The sequence below is a fragment of the Carcharodon carcharias genome, chromosome 4 (genome assembly GCF_017639515.1).
Source record: "Carcharodon carcharias isolate sCarCar2 chromosome 4, sCarCar2.pri, whole genome shotgun sequence".
In the NCBI taxonomy this organism is placed as follows: Eukaryota; Metazoa; Chordata; class Chondrichthyes; order Lamniformes; family Lamnidae; genus Carcharodon; species Carcharodon carcharias.
The window spans coordinates 51383450-51400231 of NC_054470.1; the positions used below are offsets into that span (position 1 = coordinate 51383450).

The window sequence follows — 16782 nt, forward strand, 5'->3', positions numbered from 1 at the left end:
CCCTGACTTCTCTTGTCAGCCATGGTTGCCTCGTCCTCCCTTTTAGTATGCTTCTACTTCCTAGGGATGAATTTTTTCTGTCTCCCAAATTATTCCCAGAAACTCCTGCCATTGTCTTTCCTGCTAGGCTCATCTCCCAGTCAATTCTGGCCAGCTCTTCCCTCATGCCTCTGTAGTTGCCTTTATTCAACTGTAATACCGTTACATCGGATTCCAGCTTTTTCCTCTCAAATTGCAGGGTAAATTCTATGATATTATGGTTACTTCTTCCTATGGGTTCCTTCACCTTAAGCTCCCTTATCAAATCTGCATCATTACACATCATTAAATCTAGAATTACCTGTTCCCTAGTGGGCTCCACCATAAGCTGCCTAACAAATTTATTAGATTATTTGAGGAGATAAGGGGAACCAGTAGATGTAATATATTTGGATTTCCTAAAGGGGTTTGATGTGGTACTACACTCTGTACAAGGCCACGTAAGGTAAGATCCCATGGTGTGGGGGTAGCCCATGATGTTGGTAATATATTAGCATGGATAGAGGGTTGGGAAACTAATAGACAGTTGGTATAATGGGGATATTTTCAGGTTGGGAACCTGTGGAGTGCCACAGGGATCAGTGCTGGGGCCACAATTACTTACAATGAGGGAAGTGAATGTATTGTCACTGAACTTGTGAATGACACCAATAGGTGGGAAGGCAAGTGGGGAGGATGACTGTCTTCGGAGGGATATAGACAGGTTACAAATGTGGGCAAAAACTTGCCATATGGAATGTAATGTGGGAAAATGTAAGGTTATGAATTTTGGCAGGAAGAATAGAGGAGCTGAATATTATTTACATGGAGATAGACTGCAGAAAGCTACATATGGATTTGGGGTCCTTGTACGTGTTTCACAAAAAAAACTAACATACAAGTTCAGCAGATAATAGGGAAGGCAAATGGAATGTTGACCTCTATTTCAAAGGGAATGGTATATGCAAATAGGGAAGCCTTGGTAAAACTATACATGGCACTAATCAGACCACACCTAGAATAGTGAACAGTTTTGGTCCCCTTATCTAAGGAAAGATATATATTGGCATTGAAGGCAGTCAGAAGGGTCACTAGGTGATCCTGGGTATGGAGGGATTTTCTTGAGGCTGAGTAGGTTGGGCCTATACTCATCAGTGTTTAGAAGAATGAGGTGACCTTATTGCAGCACAAGATTCTTAAGGGGCTTGACAGGGTAGATGCTGAGAGATTGCTCTCCCTTGTGGGAGAGTCTAGGACCAGAGGGCATAATCTTGGTAAGGGGTCACCCATTTAAGACCAATGAGGAAATTCTGTAGGTAGTGAATCTGGAATTCTTTTCTGCAGAGGGTGGGTTGTTACATACTTAAGGCAGAGATGGACTTTTTTTTATCAGTAAGGGAATGAGGATTATGGGAAAAGACAGGAAAGTGGAGTTGACTATTCAGATTAGCCATGATCTCATTGAATGGTAGAGCAGACTCAATGGGCCAAATGGTCTATTGCTCCTACATCTTGTGGTCTTATTCCTAATTGCCCTTGAGAAACTGATTTCCTAGGTCCATTTAGGGTTGCCGTGGATCTGGAATTGCCATGCAGGCCAGACTAGGTAAGGAGAGTAGATTTCCATCTTACAGGACATTAGTGAACCAGGGTGGTTTTACAACAATCAAGAGATTCATAGCTGTCATTAGATTTTTAAATTCCTGATTTTTGAATTCAAATTGCATCATCTGCTATGGTGGGATTCAAATTGGGGTCCCCAGAGCATTATACTGGGGTCTCTGGATTACTAGTCTAGTGACAATACCACTAGGCCACTGCATCCTAGTTATATATACTTTTACACTTGACAATAACAAATAGTGGGGGGAGGAATTATTGATGCACATCTAGTATTGCAATGTAAACATGCAATGGGGCTAAATATTCAATCTTGGGAAGCCATGTTAAAGATCTGACCTTTTCTTTGCAAGATCCATCTGACCCACTTCTGGCTTTAGTTTATGACATGGTCTAAAGGTTTGATTCATCTTGGTCCTCTTTGCATCAAATGCATTCTTGCTTAACATGTCAAATAATCTAAGGGAACAAAGTTGGGTTTGCTCTCAAGATAAATAGAAGGAAGATCATTGACTTTCTACAGGATTTTTGAATGTATAAATTCATCTTGAATGACCATTTGATTCATAGCTGCTACTTTCTATAACCACTTGAAGACCATAGTGATAAGTATTGTCTAACTGTGACCTAAAACATTCCTTTCTGGAGCCAACTTTATTTCATTTGGGTAGATTTCCATATATTGTAACTTGCATGTGATTTACATAACTGGGTCCTCATAATTAGGTCTACTCTGTAGCCAATCTTAAGGAGGTATTGTTGGATTGAAACGTTTTAAGAATACTTGTTTTTCTCAACAGGGTTAAATGAATGCTTGGTGAACAATGGAGGCTGCTCTCATATTTGCAGAGACCTGCTTATTGACTATGAATGTGATTGTCCTGCTGGTTTTGAGCTAAGTGATGAGAGAACCTGTGGTGGTAAGTCTGTCTCTGTCCTGTTTATTGAATTTAATTTTTGCATTTTATTAATATGGAAAATGCTTTTGCAGATGTTGATGAATGTCAAAGTCCTGGAATCTGCAGCCAAATTTGTATTAATTTAAAAGGAAGCTACAAATGTGAATGTTATGAAGGATATCACATGGATCCTGCTAATAGAGTTTGCAAAGCTATAGGCAAGTAAAAAAAAACATTACAAATTTTAAAGTTTGTTACTAATGTCTGGAATACAAAATGCTGGATTTGATTTTTTCCCCTTTTTTTAAAAGGAGAAAATTGTAGGGCTGTTGGGTTATTGGGGTATATTCAAAGAGCCAACACAGGCACCATAAGTTAAATGGCCAGCTTCTGTACTATATTGACTTCTAATTTTACTAGGACTGTCAACCCACCAACCCATAAATACATGTCAAACATGATTAAATAGTGGAGGAAAAATGTAGACAAATCCATTTTGATCCAATTTAAGTAGAATTCCATGTTTTTACCTGGTCCTTGTATTTTTTTTTGTTCATGGTGCTCTTTATGATATAAGTTCAACATAAGTACATTTTCAGGGTTCTTGATTAGACTTTTTCCCCTTTTAAAGGCAAAGAGCCTTACTTGATCTTCACAAATCGTCATGATATTCGGAAAATGGGACTGCATCACCGTGAGTACACCCAGGTAGTTGTGCAGCCGAGAAATGCTGTAGCACTGGATGCTGACATTGCAGAACAGAGAATCTTCTGGGCTGACTTGGGCCATCATGCAATTTTCAGGTAAGTACAGTATTGAATATGGCATTCAACAGTAGGAACAAGACTTTCATACAGCTGTATGTTTGTATATACAGTTACCCAATTCACTTGGTAAAAGTTCATTTGTAGTCTCATTAACACTCCAGAAACCAATATTTACCCCTTTAGCTGTCATCTATTTTTAGAACTGTTTAATGGCAAAATGTAGTCTGGTCCTGACAGATACTCAATTTAAAAACCTAGCTCAGATTCTAGCCCAATATTTGAAGTGACAATGAAAATGCATTATTTGTGGGGCCAACTTCATATGCCTTCATGGTAATCTAGAGAACAAATTGCATTTTCTAACACTCCAGCATCTCTAATGTATGAGGTAGGGTCTTTACTTTGAATGCAGTGGGACATAAACTACCTTGTCTCAATCTAGATCAAGTTTAAGTCACATTTCCATACTGGATGCCATATTCCTGTAATGGTACTGTTATCAATTGCCACAAGCAAAATGTTTGGTAACCTCTACATTTTTTTTGCTTTTAAAAGCATGTCTGTGAATAGATATAATGGTACAGCTGGTCAGTCAGTCCTTGCTAAGGATTTGAGCATTCCTGTGGGAATTGCTGTGGATTGGATTTACAAGCATATCTACTGGGCTGATCAAGGTACAAAAACTATATCTGTGGCTACGTTCGATGGATCTAGAAGGATCATTCTCTTCGACACCAAGCTAACAGAACCAACTTCAGTAGCAGTTGATCCACTATCTGGGTAATGCATTTTATTTTTATACTTAAGTTGTGTGTGGAATACATGGACACTACAATGCAGTTGAAAAACTTTTGCATTTTTGGATAGAAAATTATTTTAATTTCTGTAAATTGTCCTGACCAAATAGCATTTTCATTAGGTTATGACTTGTCTAAATTTTAAAGATCCATATAAAGGAATGGGAAAGTAAATCAGCAGTAATGAATATTACACCCTTTCAAATTGACCCCTAATGCAGATGAAGTGGCTTAACCTTTCAATCCCAGGCATGAAATTAGAATTTGGGACAGGGACCAAGAGAAATAGTTCTAATCCAGGTGGTGGCTCACTGACAGGAAATGATCAAAATACAATGTTTGGACAAAAACTAAAGTGCTTCAATTGAGGGGTATAAGGATCTTTCAATGGTGTAGATCATTTCACTTAAGATCAAGACAGTAACAGTCTTGTTGAAGACTCTGCTCAAATTTGCATAACATTTTACATATTGCCAACAACTCAAATGTTACAAATTTAACCTTTAATTGCATGAAGTTGCACTGTGATTGTATCTTAATGAAGACTTTTTAAATTGATTTGATGCTATAATTAAGGTGATGCTGAACCACATTCCAGTTGTAGAATGTTCAACAAATCTTGAATGTAATTTAACACTTTTAGGTTTATTTACTGGTCAGACTGGGGTGAGCCAGCAAAGATTGAAAAAGCAGGAATGAATGGTGTTGATCGACAAATCCTGGTTAATAAAGATATTCAGTGGCCAAATGGCATTGCACTTGGTAAGTAGGCTACAACTATTTACTTCCAAAAGAATCTCTTGGATTAATAAACTTCAATCATACTATGTTTTAAATTTTTCTCCACAGACCTTGTGAAACATAGCCTTTACTGGGTTGATGCAAAATTGCACACATTGTCAAGTATAGGCCTGAATGGGCAGGGTCAAAGAATAGTGCTTTTATCACAAGATTTCCTTTCTCACCCCTGTGGTATTGCAGTATTTGAGGTAAGGCAGCATTTGAAAATCCTACCAATATAAATTATGCATGCAAATCACTTGAGTTCTAAATAAGTTTCTTTTTGTAGAATAAGGATTTGGGATTTAATTTGAATTTTTTAGATGTGCCACCTGAAACATTCTTATACAACCCTCCCTAATTTTGATCCAGTCTTAGTGAGCTGAACCAAATGGCAGGCTTAGTTTTTTTTTCATAAACCTGGTGAATGAAGAAAACAAATATTGGTCTAAAATGGTGCCAATAATTTGGCCAAAAATATCAAGCTGCCCTTGAGTAATTGTAACCAGATTTTAGGAGCATTGTATGCTAGCCTAATTTGCCAGTTCACTTTTTAAGCTAGCTCTTTAATCATGCCCTTATTTAGGTTTAAAGTACTAGCCTTGGACCTATTCTTCAACCCCTCCATGTTGAATGTAAAATGTAATTGTTAAGATTGCAGCTACCTAAAGGGCATCTTAACTGAGGTTATTAACTAATCCTATCCTGTTGCACAGTACCAGGTCTAGTATTGCTTGCTTCCTGGTTGGTGCCAGAATGTGGTGTTCAAAGATTATATAGTATCATTCTAATACCTTATGCCCATAGATCAAAATCCCCCATGATTATCTCACTTTCTGACAAGCCCCCATTCTTTTCATATGCCATCCTACCATGTGGGTATCGTTAGGGGTCCTGTACATCACTCCCACAACAGACTTCTTACTTTAACATCTAATTTCTCACCTCTACTCAGACCACTTCTATATTGCAGGTTTCATGAACTTGGGTCATCCCTCTCTTGTACTAATATCATCATTAATTAACAGTGAACCCACCACCTTGTCCTAGTTTCTTGTCCTTCCTAAGTGTCATGTACCCTTCAATATTCTAGTCCCAGCCTGTTATCTGGCAGCCATGTCTCTAATTGCTTTCAGGAGGTATTAAGGTGTGAAAGACTTGCATTTATATGGCACCTGTTCATGACCAGTGGACATCCCAGTGCACTTCAGCCAATGAAGTACAGTTGAAATGCAGCCATTGTAATATAGGGTGTACAGCAATGTGATAATCATATTTTCAGGAGAAATACTGACCTGTAAAATTAGTGCCATTGGGCAGGATTTTCCACACCCACCACCAGGATCTTCTGGTCCTGCTGCAAGTCAATGGATTTCTGGCTAGGGTGCTGCCTTGCCAGTGGGTCCCACCTGCTATGGAGCCAGAAAACCCCAGCCACTATTTTTCCCACTTACCTGAACAGATTGGACCTTCAATCTTTTAATGCATGGTGTATAAAGGTGTCTTGCATGCAGGTGAAGTCAGTTGAAGTGACTTGACCTCAACTTAAGTATTTTGTGTGCACTTCCCCATACTAACCACCTGTCTGGGGCCTACCATAGGTTAAAGTAGCCACCAAATATTGGTGGTTTTCTTTTTCCCCTCCATTTAATGTGATTTAAGTTTTGTGTGTACTGGCAAACTTTAGTCCAATTTTTTTAGGTTATTCTTGGGTTTGCTCTTCCAAGCAATGGGTTTGCACTTCATGTGGAGAATGACACATCCATATTTAGTACAAGAAAATGCTATGTCACAAATTATGTAGAAGAGAGGCTATAGAACTAATATATATAACTGCTATTTTGCTATAGCTGAAAATAAAATATCTTCCAGGATCATGTTTTCTGGGCTGATGAAGAAACAGAAGCAATCTATGGAGCCAACAAGTTCACAGGAACAGATCTAGAGATGCTTATTTCTAATCTCCAGGAAGCACAGGATCTCTTGGTTTATCATGAGCTAATTCAGTTGCCTGGTAACTGTCTGAGCCAATGGCTTGTTTTGTTTTTCCAGTCTAATTTTCACTGTCTTAAGCAATTTACTATCTGCCACTGGCAGATTTTATGCATTGACAGCAAGTTGGCTCACAACTTGTTCCAGTGAACCTTTTTGTAGGCATTGGTTCTCTGCATGCTGAAAATATCCAACTCTCACACTATAAACACTAATCTGAAACTATGGATGAAGACTGAACTTAACCATTAGACAATCAAACTGTAATTATAAAACTCCACTCTAGTTGTAGAATCCCAAAACATTAAATACTAGCTGCTTCTTCTCCTGCTTCTCTTCCCCCGCCCCCCAACCAGGTTTTAAATGGTAACCACTGAATTATGCTTAACTTCAAGTGTTCTATTAACAATAGAAATGCTAGAGTTCAACTATATCTTGGTTACATATGTAAAGGATGTTCAGAATAATTAAAGTAGCTTTTACCTTAACTGACTTGCCATCAACCTGATGGCACTGCCCATTACATTGGCAATGCCATACAATACCAACAATGATCTTGCCAAACTTAAGGTAATCAATAATTCAGTATTTGCCAGCAGCCTATGTTGAAACTTGGTAGTGCTAGAGACTGGAAATAAAGTGAAGAATCCAATGGTGGACCAGAGTTTGATTTCTCTCAAAGATCACTTGGCAAATTTAAGATTAAATTTTAAATCTAACTTCAAATTAAAGTACAAGTTTTTAAAAAAAAAAAAGCAGTTGTAGGACTTGCAATTTTGGTGCACAATTTGTTGTGTTTTTATGCTTTAGAAATTGTACTTTACTGCTGAAACCTTCTTACAGGCATGAACTGGTGCAGTGAGGGTGGAAGCTGTGAATACATGTGTCTCCCTGCTCCGCAGAAAGATACTTTCTCTCCGAAGTACACTTGTGTGTGTCCATCTGGAATGAAACTGGAGCATGGACAAAAGTGCAATACAGGTACATCTGACTATAGTCCTATTAAGTTTAAATCTCCATGACTTCAAATCTCTAGATGCAATCTGTATTTTTTGTACCCGTGTGGTAACTATTGAATAATACTTAGTTTTGAGTTGCAAAACTTCTTTGCTCCTCAGTATGGAGTGTGGATTTTTTTCAAATAGAAAACATCAACTTGTGCATGAGAAATTCAAAAGTTGCAAAAATGAAGCTTGTTAGACACAGGAACTTCAACTTTTTGGGTATTGAGCCTCTGCATTTCATCCAAAATGCCTTTTTTAAATAAATGATTTCATGAGCAATATTAAAATCTTAAACTAACTAAACCATTTTTGTTCAGACTTTATAGCGTGTGGTGTTCATGAAATCAGTTGTGGCCCTAGATCTCTTGAATGCATTCCTATGTCCTGGAAATGTGATGGAGCAAAGGATTGTGCTAATGGTGGTGATGAGGAAAACTGTAGTAAATTCTCTACTTGTTTGCAACTAGTCTGCATAATCAGCTACTTTTGCTTTATGTATTGTCTCCATTTCATCTCCACTTTGTGCAATTGTAACTGGTGGGTGCCACACCTATTGATGATTTCAGCATCTGAAGGCTTCATTGCAAAGCATTGATCTTCACTTCCAATTTGGGCTAACAATACATACTGATGTACATCACCAAAAGGACTGTAATTTTAATGAACTGCAAATATACAAACAAAATCTGGTCTTTTTTTGACCTAGTCAAGCTTGAGGGGAAAATGTAACTCAGTGCAACCATGGGATTAATATATCATAGTTGAGGATTCCCTGGGGGTAGTGATCACAACATGGTAGAATTTAAAATTCTGTTTGAGGGCAAGTAATTCTGGTCTCAACCAGTGTCCTCAACTTAAATGGCAATTAAACATACAAAGAAAGTTGTCTAAAGTGGGCTGGGAAAATAAATTAAGGGAAGGTCACTGGATGAGCAGTGGCAGTCATTTAAGCAGGTATTTCCATGCTCAGCAGAAAATTTATCCTCTTCAAAAAGGACTTGATGAGAAGGATGTGCCACCTATGGTTAACAAAGGTGGACAAGGAGAGTATCACTAAGGCATACAAAGTGGCAAAATAGTGGTATGCTGGAGGATTAGGACTTTTTTAGGAACCTGCAGGGATGACAAAGCTAAGAAATATAAAAACACACAACAAGAGCTTCTATAGGTATATAGTGGCTAAAATGAGCATGGGTCCCTTGGAGGATGAGACTGGAGATTCAATAACGGAACAGGAAAATGGCAGCTAATTTACCCCAATATTTTGGGTCCCTCATGGAGGACACTGAACATCCCAAAGATAAATAAGCAAGGAACTAATGGGAGGAAAGACCTTGTAACAGTCTCTAAAGGGACAGAGCAATTGCCAAACTAATGGGACTAAAGGCAGACAAGTCACCAGGACCTGATGGCCTGCATCCAAGGATTTTAAAGGAAGTGGCTGCAGAGATAGTGGAGGCATTGGTTGAAATATTCCAGAACTTTCTGGATTCTGGGAGCGTTCTAGCAGATTGGAAAACTGCTAATGTGATGCCCCTGTTCAAGAAGGGAGGGGAGACAAAGAGCAGGAAACTATAGGCCAGCCAGCCTAACCTCTGCCATTGGAAAAATGCTAAGAGTCCATTTATTAAGGAAGAAGTAGCAGGACATCACCTAATGCAAACAGTCAGCATGGTTTTGTGCAAGGGAAATTGTTTGACAAATTTGCTAGACCTGTTTGAGGGTATAACAAGGGGAGCTGGTAGATGTAGTGTATTTGGATTTCCAGAAGGCATTTGATAGGATGCCACAGTTATTGCACAGGGTATTGGGGGTAATGTATCAACATGGATTGAAGATTGATTAACATGATGGTCAGGATTAATAGGTGGTCTTCAGGTTGGAAAGACTTATCCTAATGCCACAAGGATCAGTCCTAGGGCCTCAATTACTTACTATCTATATTAATAACTGCACTCTGCCCCCTCTTTTAAAATGTATCCAAATTTTCTGATACAAAAATAGGTGGAAGGACCTAAGGAATCTGCAAAGTGGTATAAATTTTTTGCCCACTCAACCTTGCAGAGTTTAATGTAGGAAAGTGTGAAGTCATGCACTTGGTAGGAAGAATCAAAAATCAGACTATTATTTAAATGGGGAGAGACTAAAATGCAGCAAAGAGGCATCTGGGTGTTCTTGTGCATGAAACAAAGCTAGCATGTAGGTGCAGCAAGTAATTAAGGCAAATGGAATTTTGGCCTGTATTGCTAGGGGGTTGGAGTTGGTCCCTGTATTGACTAGGCTGATTCCTGGGATGAAGGGGTTGACTTATTAGGAACAGCTAAACAGTTAGTTAGGCCATTATTCATTAGTGTTTAAAAGAAAGAGGGGTGATCTTATTGAAATGTACAGGATTCTGAGGGGTGGCTTGCCAGGGTATATGTTAAGGTGTTTCCACCAGTGGGGGAATCTCAAACTTGGGGAATCTCAAACTTGAACTTAGTTACAGAATAAGGGGACACTCATTTAGAACTCAGATGCAAAGGAATTTCTTCTGAGGGCAAGTGTGAGGTCATGCACTTTTCTAAGAAGAATAGAAGCATAGACTATTTTCTAAATGGGGAGAGAATTCAGAAGTCTGGAGTGCAAAGGAACTTGGGAGTCCTAGTCCAGGATTTTCTTAAGGTTAACTTGTAGGCTGAGTCAGTAGTTAGGAAGGCAAATGCAATGTTGGCATTTATTTTGAGAGGACTAGAATATAAAAGCAGGGATGTGCTGCTGAGGCTTTATAAGGCTCTGGTCAGACCACATTTAGAATATTGAGCAATTTTGGGGCCCCATATCTCAGGAAGGATGTGCTGGCCCTGGAGAGGGTCGAAAGGTTCACAAGAATGATCCCAGGAATGAAAGGCTTAACATATGAGGAACGTTTGAGGACTTTGGGTCTATACTTGATGGAGTTTAGAAGGATGAGGGGGAGGGGGGGGAGATCTGATTGAAACTTCCAGAATACTGAAAGGCCTGGATAGAGTGAATGTGGGGAAGTTGTTTCCATCAGTAGGAGAGACTAGGACCCAAGGGCACAGCCCCAGTAAAGGGAAGACCTTTTTAGAACAGATGAGGAGAAACTTCTCTGGCCAGAGTGGTGAATCTATGGAATTCATTGCCACAGAAGGCTGTGGAGGCCGGGTTATTGAGTATTTAAGACTGAGAGGTTCTTGATTGGTAAGGAGGTCAAAGGTTACAGGGAGAAGGCAGGAGAACGGGGCTGAAAACTTATCAGCCATGTTTGAATGGCGGAGCAGACCCGATGGGCCGAATGGCCTAATTTCTGCTCCTATGTCTTATGGCAATGAATGTCTGGAATTCTCTACCCCAGAGTATTGTGGAGCCTAGATCAAAGTATTTAAAGAGGAGATAGGTTTTTAAAATATCAGAGTTGAGGGTTATGGGGAGTTGGCATGAAAGGAGTTGAGGCCTCAGGCAGATCAGCCATGATCTTACTGAATGGTGGGGCAGGCCTGAGGGGCCGAATGGCCTGCTATTATGTTCTTATGGTGGACTTCTATTATGGTCTTTTGCATCCTCTTACTTTCCCACCAACTTCCTCTAGTAATACAATTGCCCATCTCAGTCCTTCTGTCTCCTCTTCCGCCTTCTGTAAGTTTTTTTTTAAATCTTTATTTCGAGTGACTTAACATCTTGCTCCTTGGAATTCATTTGTTATCATTTTCCCTTATGTAGAAAACCACTTTGCAAGTGGGAGCACAGGAAGAAAATTTTAGATTACTTTTGGATCAAAAACATTTGGAAACTTATTTCTAATGTTATAGCAGCATAAAATGCTTAAATTCTAGTCTGACAATATTTGCATGCATAGTGTGCCTATATTGAAGATAATGAGATTTGAGCAAGATGTTAATGGACTGAAAAGTCAGTTCTGAAATGTGTGATGCTGAAATACTTGTCAGACCACATGTGGTGAAACATTTCCTCTCCAGATGTTTCCTGACCTGAGCATTTCCTGCATCTACAGTGTCTTGATCATCCAAGAATATCTTTATTTCTAATATTGAAGTATTACTGAAACAATTTAAAATATTTTTCAGGTACCCTTACTTGCAGCATTCTGGAATTTACTTGCTCCAGTGGCAGATGTATTTCCAAGTCCTTTGTTTGTAATGGTAAAGATGATTGTGGTGATGGAAGTGATGAAAAAGGATGTACTCAATCTGTCTGTAGTTCACATGAATTTCAGTGCAGTAGTTTAGAGTGTATCCCTTCAAGCTGGGTGTGTGACAATAACTTTGACTGTATAGACAAGTCTGATGAATCTGCTAAACAATGTGGATATACTCCTGCACCCCTGGCAACCTGTTCCAATGGTGAGATTCGGTGTCATTCAGGTGAATGCATCCACCGCCAATGGTACTGTGATGGTGATAATGATTGCAAAGATCGAAGTGATGAAAGAAATTGTCGTAAGTAAAAATTCTTTGTCCTTGAGCACCTATTGCATTTGGCTCATTACTTAATCCGTGTAAGCAATAGCCGTTTAGTGGAGAAATTTCTTTATCTGTGAAATGTAAATTGGCTTCCAGTTACATTAAGGCTGATTTTTTATATTCATCCCTTTCTGATATTAGATTGAAGCTCTGCAAAATTTTAGTATTCAGTTTGCAAGTTAATGTCTTTTTCAGCTCCTCACACTTGTCAACCCGATTACTTCAGATGTGTTGATGGTTCCTGTATCCATGAAAGTGTGAAATGTAATGGATATAAGGACTGCAGTGATGGAAGTGATGAAGTTAACTGTAAAAATGGTAAGAATATGCATTCATTAGACTTCACACTCTAGCCCTTTCCCAAAAAAATCATTGTGTTCATCTAGCAATTAGTATATTTTGCCCTCTATCATACTGATTTTCCTTCAATGGACTAAAAGTATACGTTTGGGCTCTAGTTACAGTTAGAACTATTTTGACAAACATAATGGCAATATCATAATTTACTAAATTATGTTGTCACCAAGATGCTTTTTCCACCAAGATAAATAGTAATAGATATTGAATGCCCTGGTCATCATGGGAAAGATGAATTAATGTGAGTTGGTCAGTGCATGACAAGGCAGAAACTGGAGAGATACTAATATTCAAAAACAGGATCAGGTAGGTCGTGAGGATTGAACTTTGAGAAATGGGGAAAATAATCTCTTTTTGAAAGAAAACTAACCCTATTCCCACTTTAATCCTTGATTATTTAACACTTTTGAGGAAAGCTAAGTTGTCAGGAATAAAGGATTTTGGGTCATCTTTAGAAAAACTTGAAGAAATTGGCCTCCTGCTAAGATTGGAGGGGTGGAGAGAAGTGGCAGAGGTAGTAAAGTAATGTTTATAATTGACAAATCATCTCCCATGAAGTTTAGGTTAAGTCATATGCTAGATGGAAGTGTTCTTTCTCTCTAGGAGAACCTAGACTGACTTTGATAGAATGAACCTTGTTGGTGCACTGCTTGATATGGTTAAGCTAGATGATTTAACTGGTAAAGATTGTGCCCCCTCTACTTGGAATGTGGAAGGAAGTGATTTATTTAGCAAGATTTTGTTGGGAATTCTTCCTAAGGTCTTAAGCTACTATGTCTGATTAGCCTGATCAACTCTGTTCAACTGTAACAGGCAGGATATGATTAAAATCCTTTTAATAACCCTTGGGCTCAATAGTTGTCCAACACAGCTGTCAAGCACTTTATCCATGGCAGTCTGTAAACAGAGTATCTGGTCCAAGTTATTGGGTTCCTGTTTTACCCAAACTTGGATGGTACTGGGCACTGACAGCAAATGCACTCTCCAGTGACTAATGTATATCATGTCAAAACAAGTGGATTGCATTTTCCTAAACTCCCCTGTCACTAAGTGGCAACATTCAATTTTTCTCTTGCAGTATGTGTAACGCCAACTGACTTCAAATGTCAAAGTGGAGAATGCATAGACATTACCAAAGTATGTAACCACTGGCAAGACTGCAAGGATCGAAGTGATGAGCCTCCTGAATGTAGTAAGTGGAGGATTTGTGGCTGTAAATATAAAATTTAAATACGCTATGTTCTTTTAACAAAGGACAACTCCTTCAAGGTAAGCTAAACAAAATGTAAATGTGAAACCCAGTGACTAGATAGCTAGGTTTAAATTTTGAGCATAAGATTCAAGAAGGGAAGATGTGTATAATGTGCCAATTGTCAATGGTTTTTATGGAGAACTAATTTTTGTTTCTTCCCATGACAACAGTTGCCTCTCCAAGGTGGGTTAGGTTCCTAATCTAAAGATGGTCACTTTCAGTCATGTCTCTAACTTTGAGCTGTATGCCTGTCTCTTTCAGCAACTTGGAGCCTGGTGTTTCAATTAACTGCACCTTTTTATAAACTAGTGAAACATTTGATTTGACCAGTTTTTTTTTTTTTGGGAGTTCCAGGTTTCCACCCTTTTTTTTGTGCTTCTATCAGCCTGGCTTTAAAATTGTGTCCTCTCTTTCCACTACTCTACTAAAGGAAAGTGGTTTATTAACCCTCCATATTGGATTACCCCTTTCTATATTGAAGGAAATGCAACCTGGTCTATATAACATGTTCACAGTTTAAACCTTAGCCTGATCATTCTCATAAATCTGTCAATTATGCTTGATGCAATGCCCAAAACTGATTTCACTTCTCTGGATACTGAGAATTAGACACTATTGCATAATTTGCAGCCCTCCTGGAAATAATAAAGCCCAACATTCAAATAGTATTTTTGCACCTGCCCAGTGACTTGGGTCAGTTGAAATCAAAAATCCTTTTGGATAACCCAGTTTGTCATTCTTGTCATTTAGAATATTTTCTAGCCAAGATCTCATGATACCAACCTTTAACCTTACAGTTCCCTATCCAAGAAAATGGAATAAAAACCAATACTAGAAAGACTCTGCAGATCTAGCAGCATCTGGAGAGAAGAATTAACAACGTTCCAAGTCCACATGATTCTTCAGAAAATGGAAGTCACCAATCCATGTATACTCATAACTGACAGACTAATAGGCTGTAACTTATATGCCTTAAATAGTGGTATGACATTGGTAGTCGTCCAATTGAGTTTGCAGCCTTGATTATGCAATATAATTTGAATTAATCACACCTAATTCTGGGGTGCAAACAATTAGTATCCATCTTTCATGTTTCATGAAAAATTATAATAGAACTATAATTGTTATTTGCTTTTCTTTGTATTTGGTATTTTGACCTTAAGACCACATTATTACTTACCATCTTTCTCATTTGTTTAAAAAGCTAGTGTCCTTGTCCTTTGCAAGCTGTTTTCTCATAGATAAGCTTGACAGTTAATGAGCTTTTGAGTTCTTGCTACAGGTTTTACATGTCCTTGAATTGATATGGCTTAAAAGCTAATTTATCAAAAATATCAGACATTACCTGATTTTGAAGTTTCAATTTTTAATATCTTTAGCTGCTTTCCAAGATGAATGAATCTGATTTTAAATAGCCTTTAGTCGTGTTGCTTTTTTTTTTCATTGCAATAAATTTCAATGCATAAGTTCAGGATGTGCAGAGGCAAATTTAAAATTCCTCAGCACTTGCTTTTCCCTTCAGTAATTTTCTAAATTGCAGTACAGCCAAGGTGATGTGTTGGAATAAAAGCAAAGAACTGTGGATCCTGGAAATCCGAAACAAACACCTGGAAAAACTCAGCAGGTCTAGCAGCATCAGAGGAGAAGAGCATAGTTTGTGCTCTTCTCCGATGCTGCCAGACCTGAGTTTTTCCAGGTGTTTTTGTGATGTGTTGGAATGGTCAGTATGAGTCGGGGCTTTTTTTATTTTTTCAGAGCTAATCTTTTTAGATGTCACACAGCACTTTAACATCCATGGATTTGAGTTAAAGTTCATGGTTCAAGAATAGTGTTTGGATCAGTTTTGCAACCAACCTTAAGCAATGGGTAAAAACAAAAAACTGCGGATGCTGGAAATCCAAAACAAAAACAGAATTATCTGGAAAAACTCAGCAGGTCTGGCAGCATCAGCGGAGAAGAAAAGAGTTGACATTTCGAGTCCTCATGACCCTTCAACAGTTCTGTTTAAGGGTCATGAGGACTCGAAACGTCAACTCTTTTCTTCACTGCCGATGCTGCCAGACCTGAGTTTTTCCAGATAATTCTGTTTTTGTTTAAGCAATGGGTGTTAGCCTTGGCTTTTTGGTAGCACTCTTCAGTGAGGACTTGGACAATTGCAATCTGGACTGACAAGGAGGGAGTGCTAATTCTGGAGTACAAGCTGGGATGTCTAAGCCCATGGCCTTTTTGCATTAGTGCACTTCATTTATCAGTGAACCAAACTGGCTGAAGACTTGCATCTGTGGTGGGGATCTTGGGTAGAGGATGAAATGGATTATCCAGTTGAACTTCTAGCTGAAGATCATGGCAAATTCAGCCTTGTCTTTTGCACTGGCAACACTCTGCCATCATTTAGAATGAAAATATTCATGGAGCTTTGCCATTAATTTAATTCACCATTCATGATGGGTGTGGTAGGACTGCAGAGCTTTATTTTGATTCACTGGATATGGATCGTTACGTGTAGTGTATCTACACCACATGGACTGCAGCAGTACAAGAAGGCAGCTCACTATATTGGAGGGCAATAAATGCTGGCCGAGCCAGCAACACTATATTCCCATGAATAATTAATATGCATGTAGCATCATGTGCCTGGTGATGCTTCTTGCATGTGCATCTACAATGAACCAAGATTGATCACCAACTGGCTGAATGGTAATGAAAACCAGGTCATGCATTAGATTGGAATTCAATTCTGTTCCTGGCCTACAACACTACATGGATGCCCAGAGTTGCTAGATCTGCTCTGACTACCATTTTGAGGTGGTAG

At 38.7% G+C, this 16782-nt stretch overlaps 1 protein-coding gene across 1 annotated transcript in view; it reads left to right on the forward strand.

The window, feature by feature from the left end:
* The window catches only part of LOC121276743 (prolow-density lipoprotein receptor-related protein 1-like), a 55929-nt gene that overhangs the window by 19144 nt on the left and 20003 nt on the right, over window positions 1–16782 (forward strand). Inside the window, exons 9-19 of the mRNA XM_041185290.1 lie at window positions 2439–2558; window positions 2630–2755; window positions 3169–3340; window positions 3860–4084; window positions 4745–4863; window positions 4951–5090; window positions 6754–6895; window positions 7717–7854; window positions 11966–12337; window positions 12557–12679; window positions 13797–13910. Of these exons, the coding sequence (XP_041041224.1) occupies window positions 2439–2558; window positions 2630–2755; window positions 3169–3340; window positions 3860–4084; window positions 4745–4863; window positions 4951–5090; window positions 6754–6895; window positions 7717–7854; window positions 11966–12337; window positions 12557–12679; window positions 13797–13910 (1791 nt within the window). The remainder of the gene's footprint in view (window positions 1–2438; window positions 2559–2629; window positions 2756–3168; window positions 3341–3859; window positions 4085–4744; window positions 4864–4950; window positions 5091–6753; window positions 6896–7716; window positions 7855–11965; window positions 12338–12556; window positions 12680–13796; window positions 13911–16782) is intronic.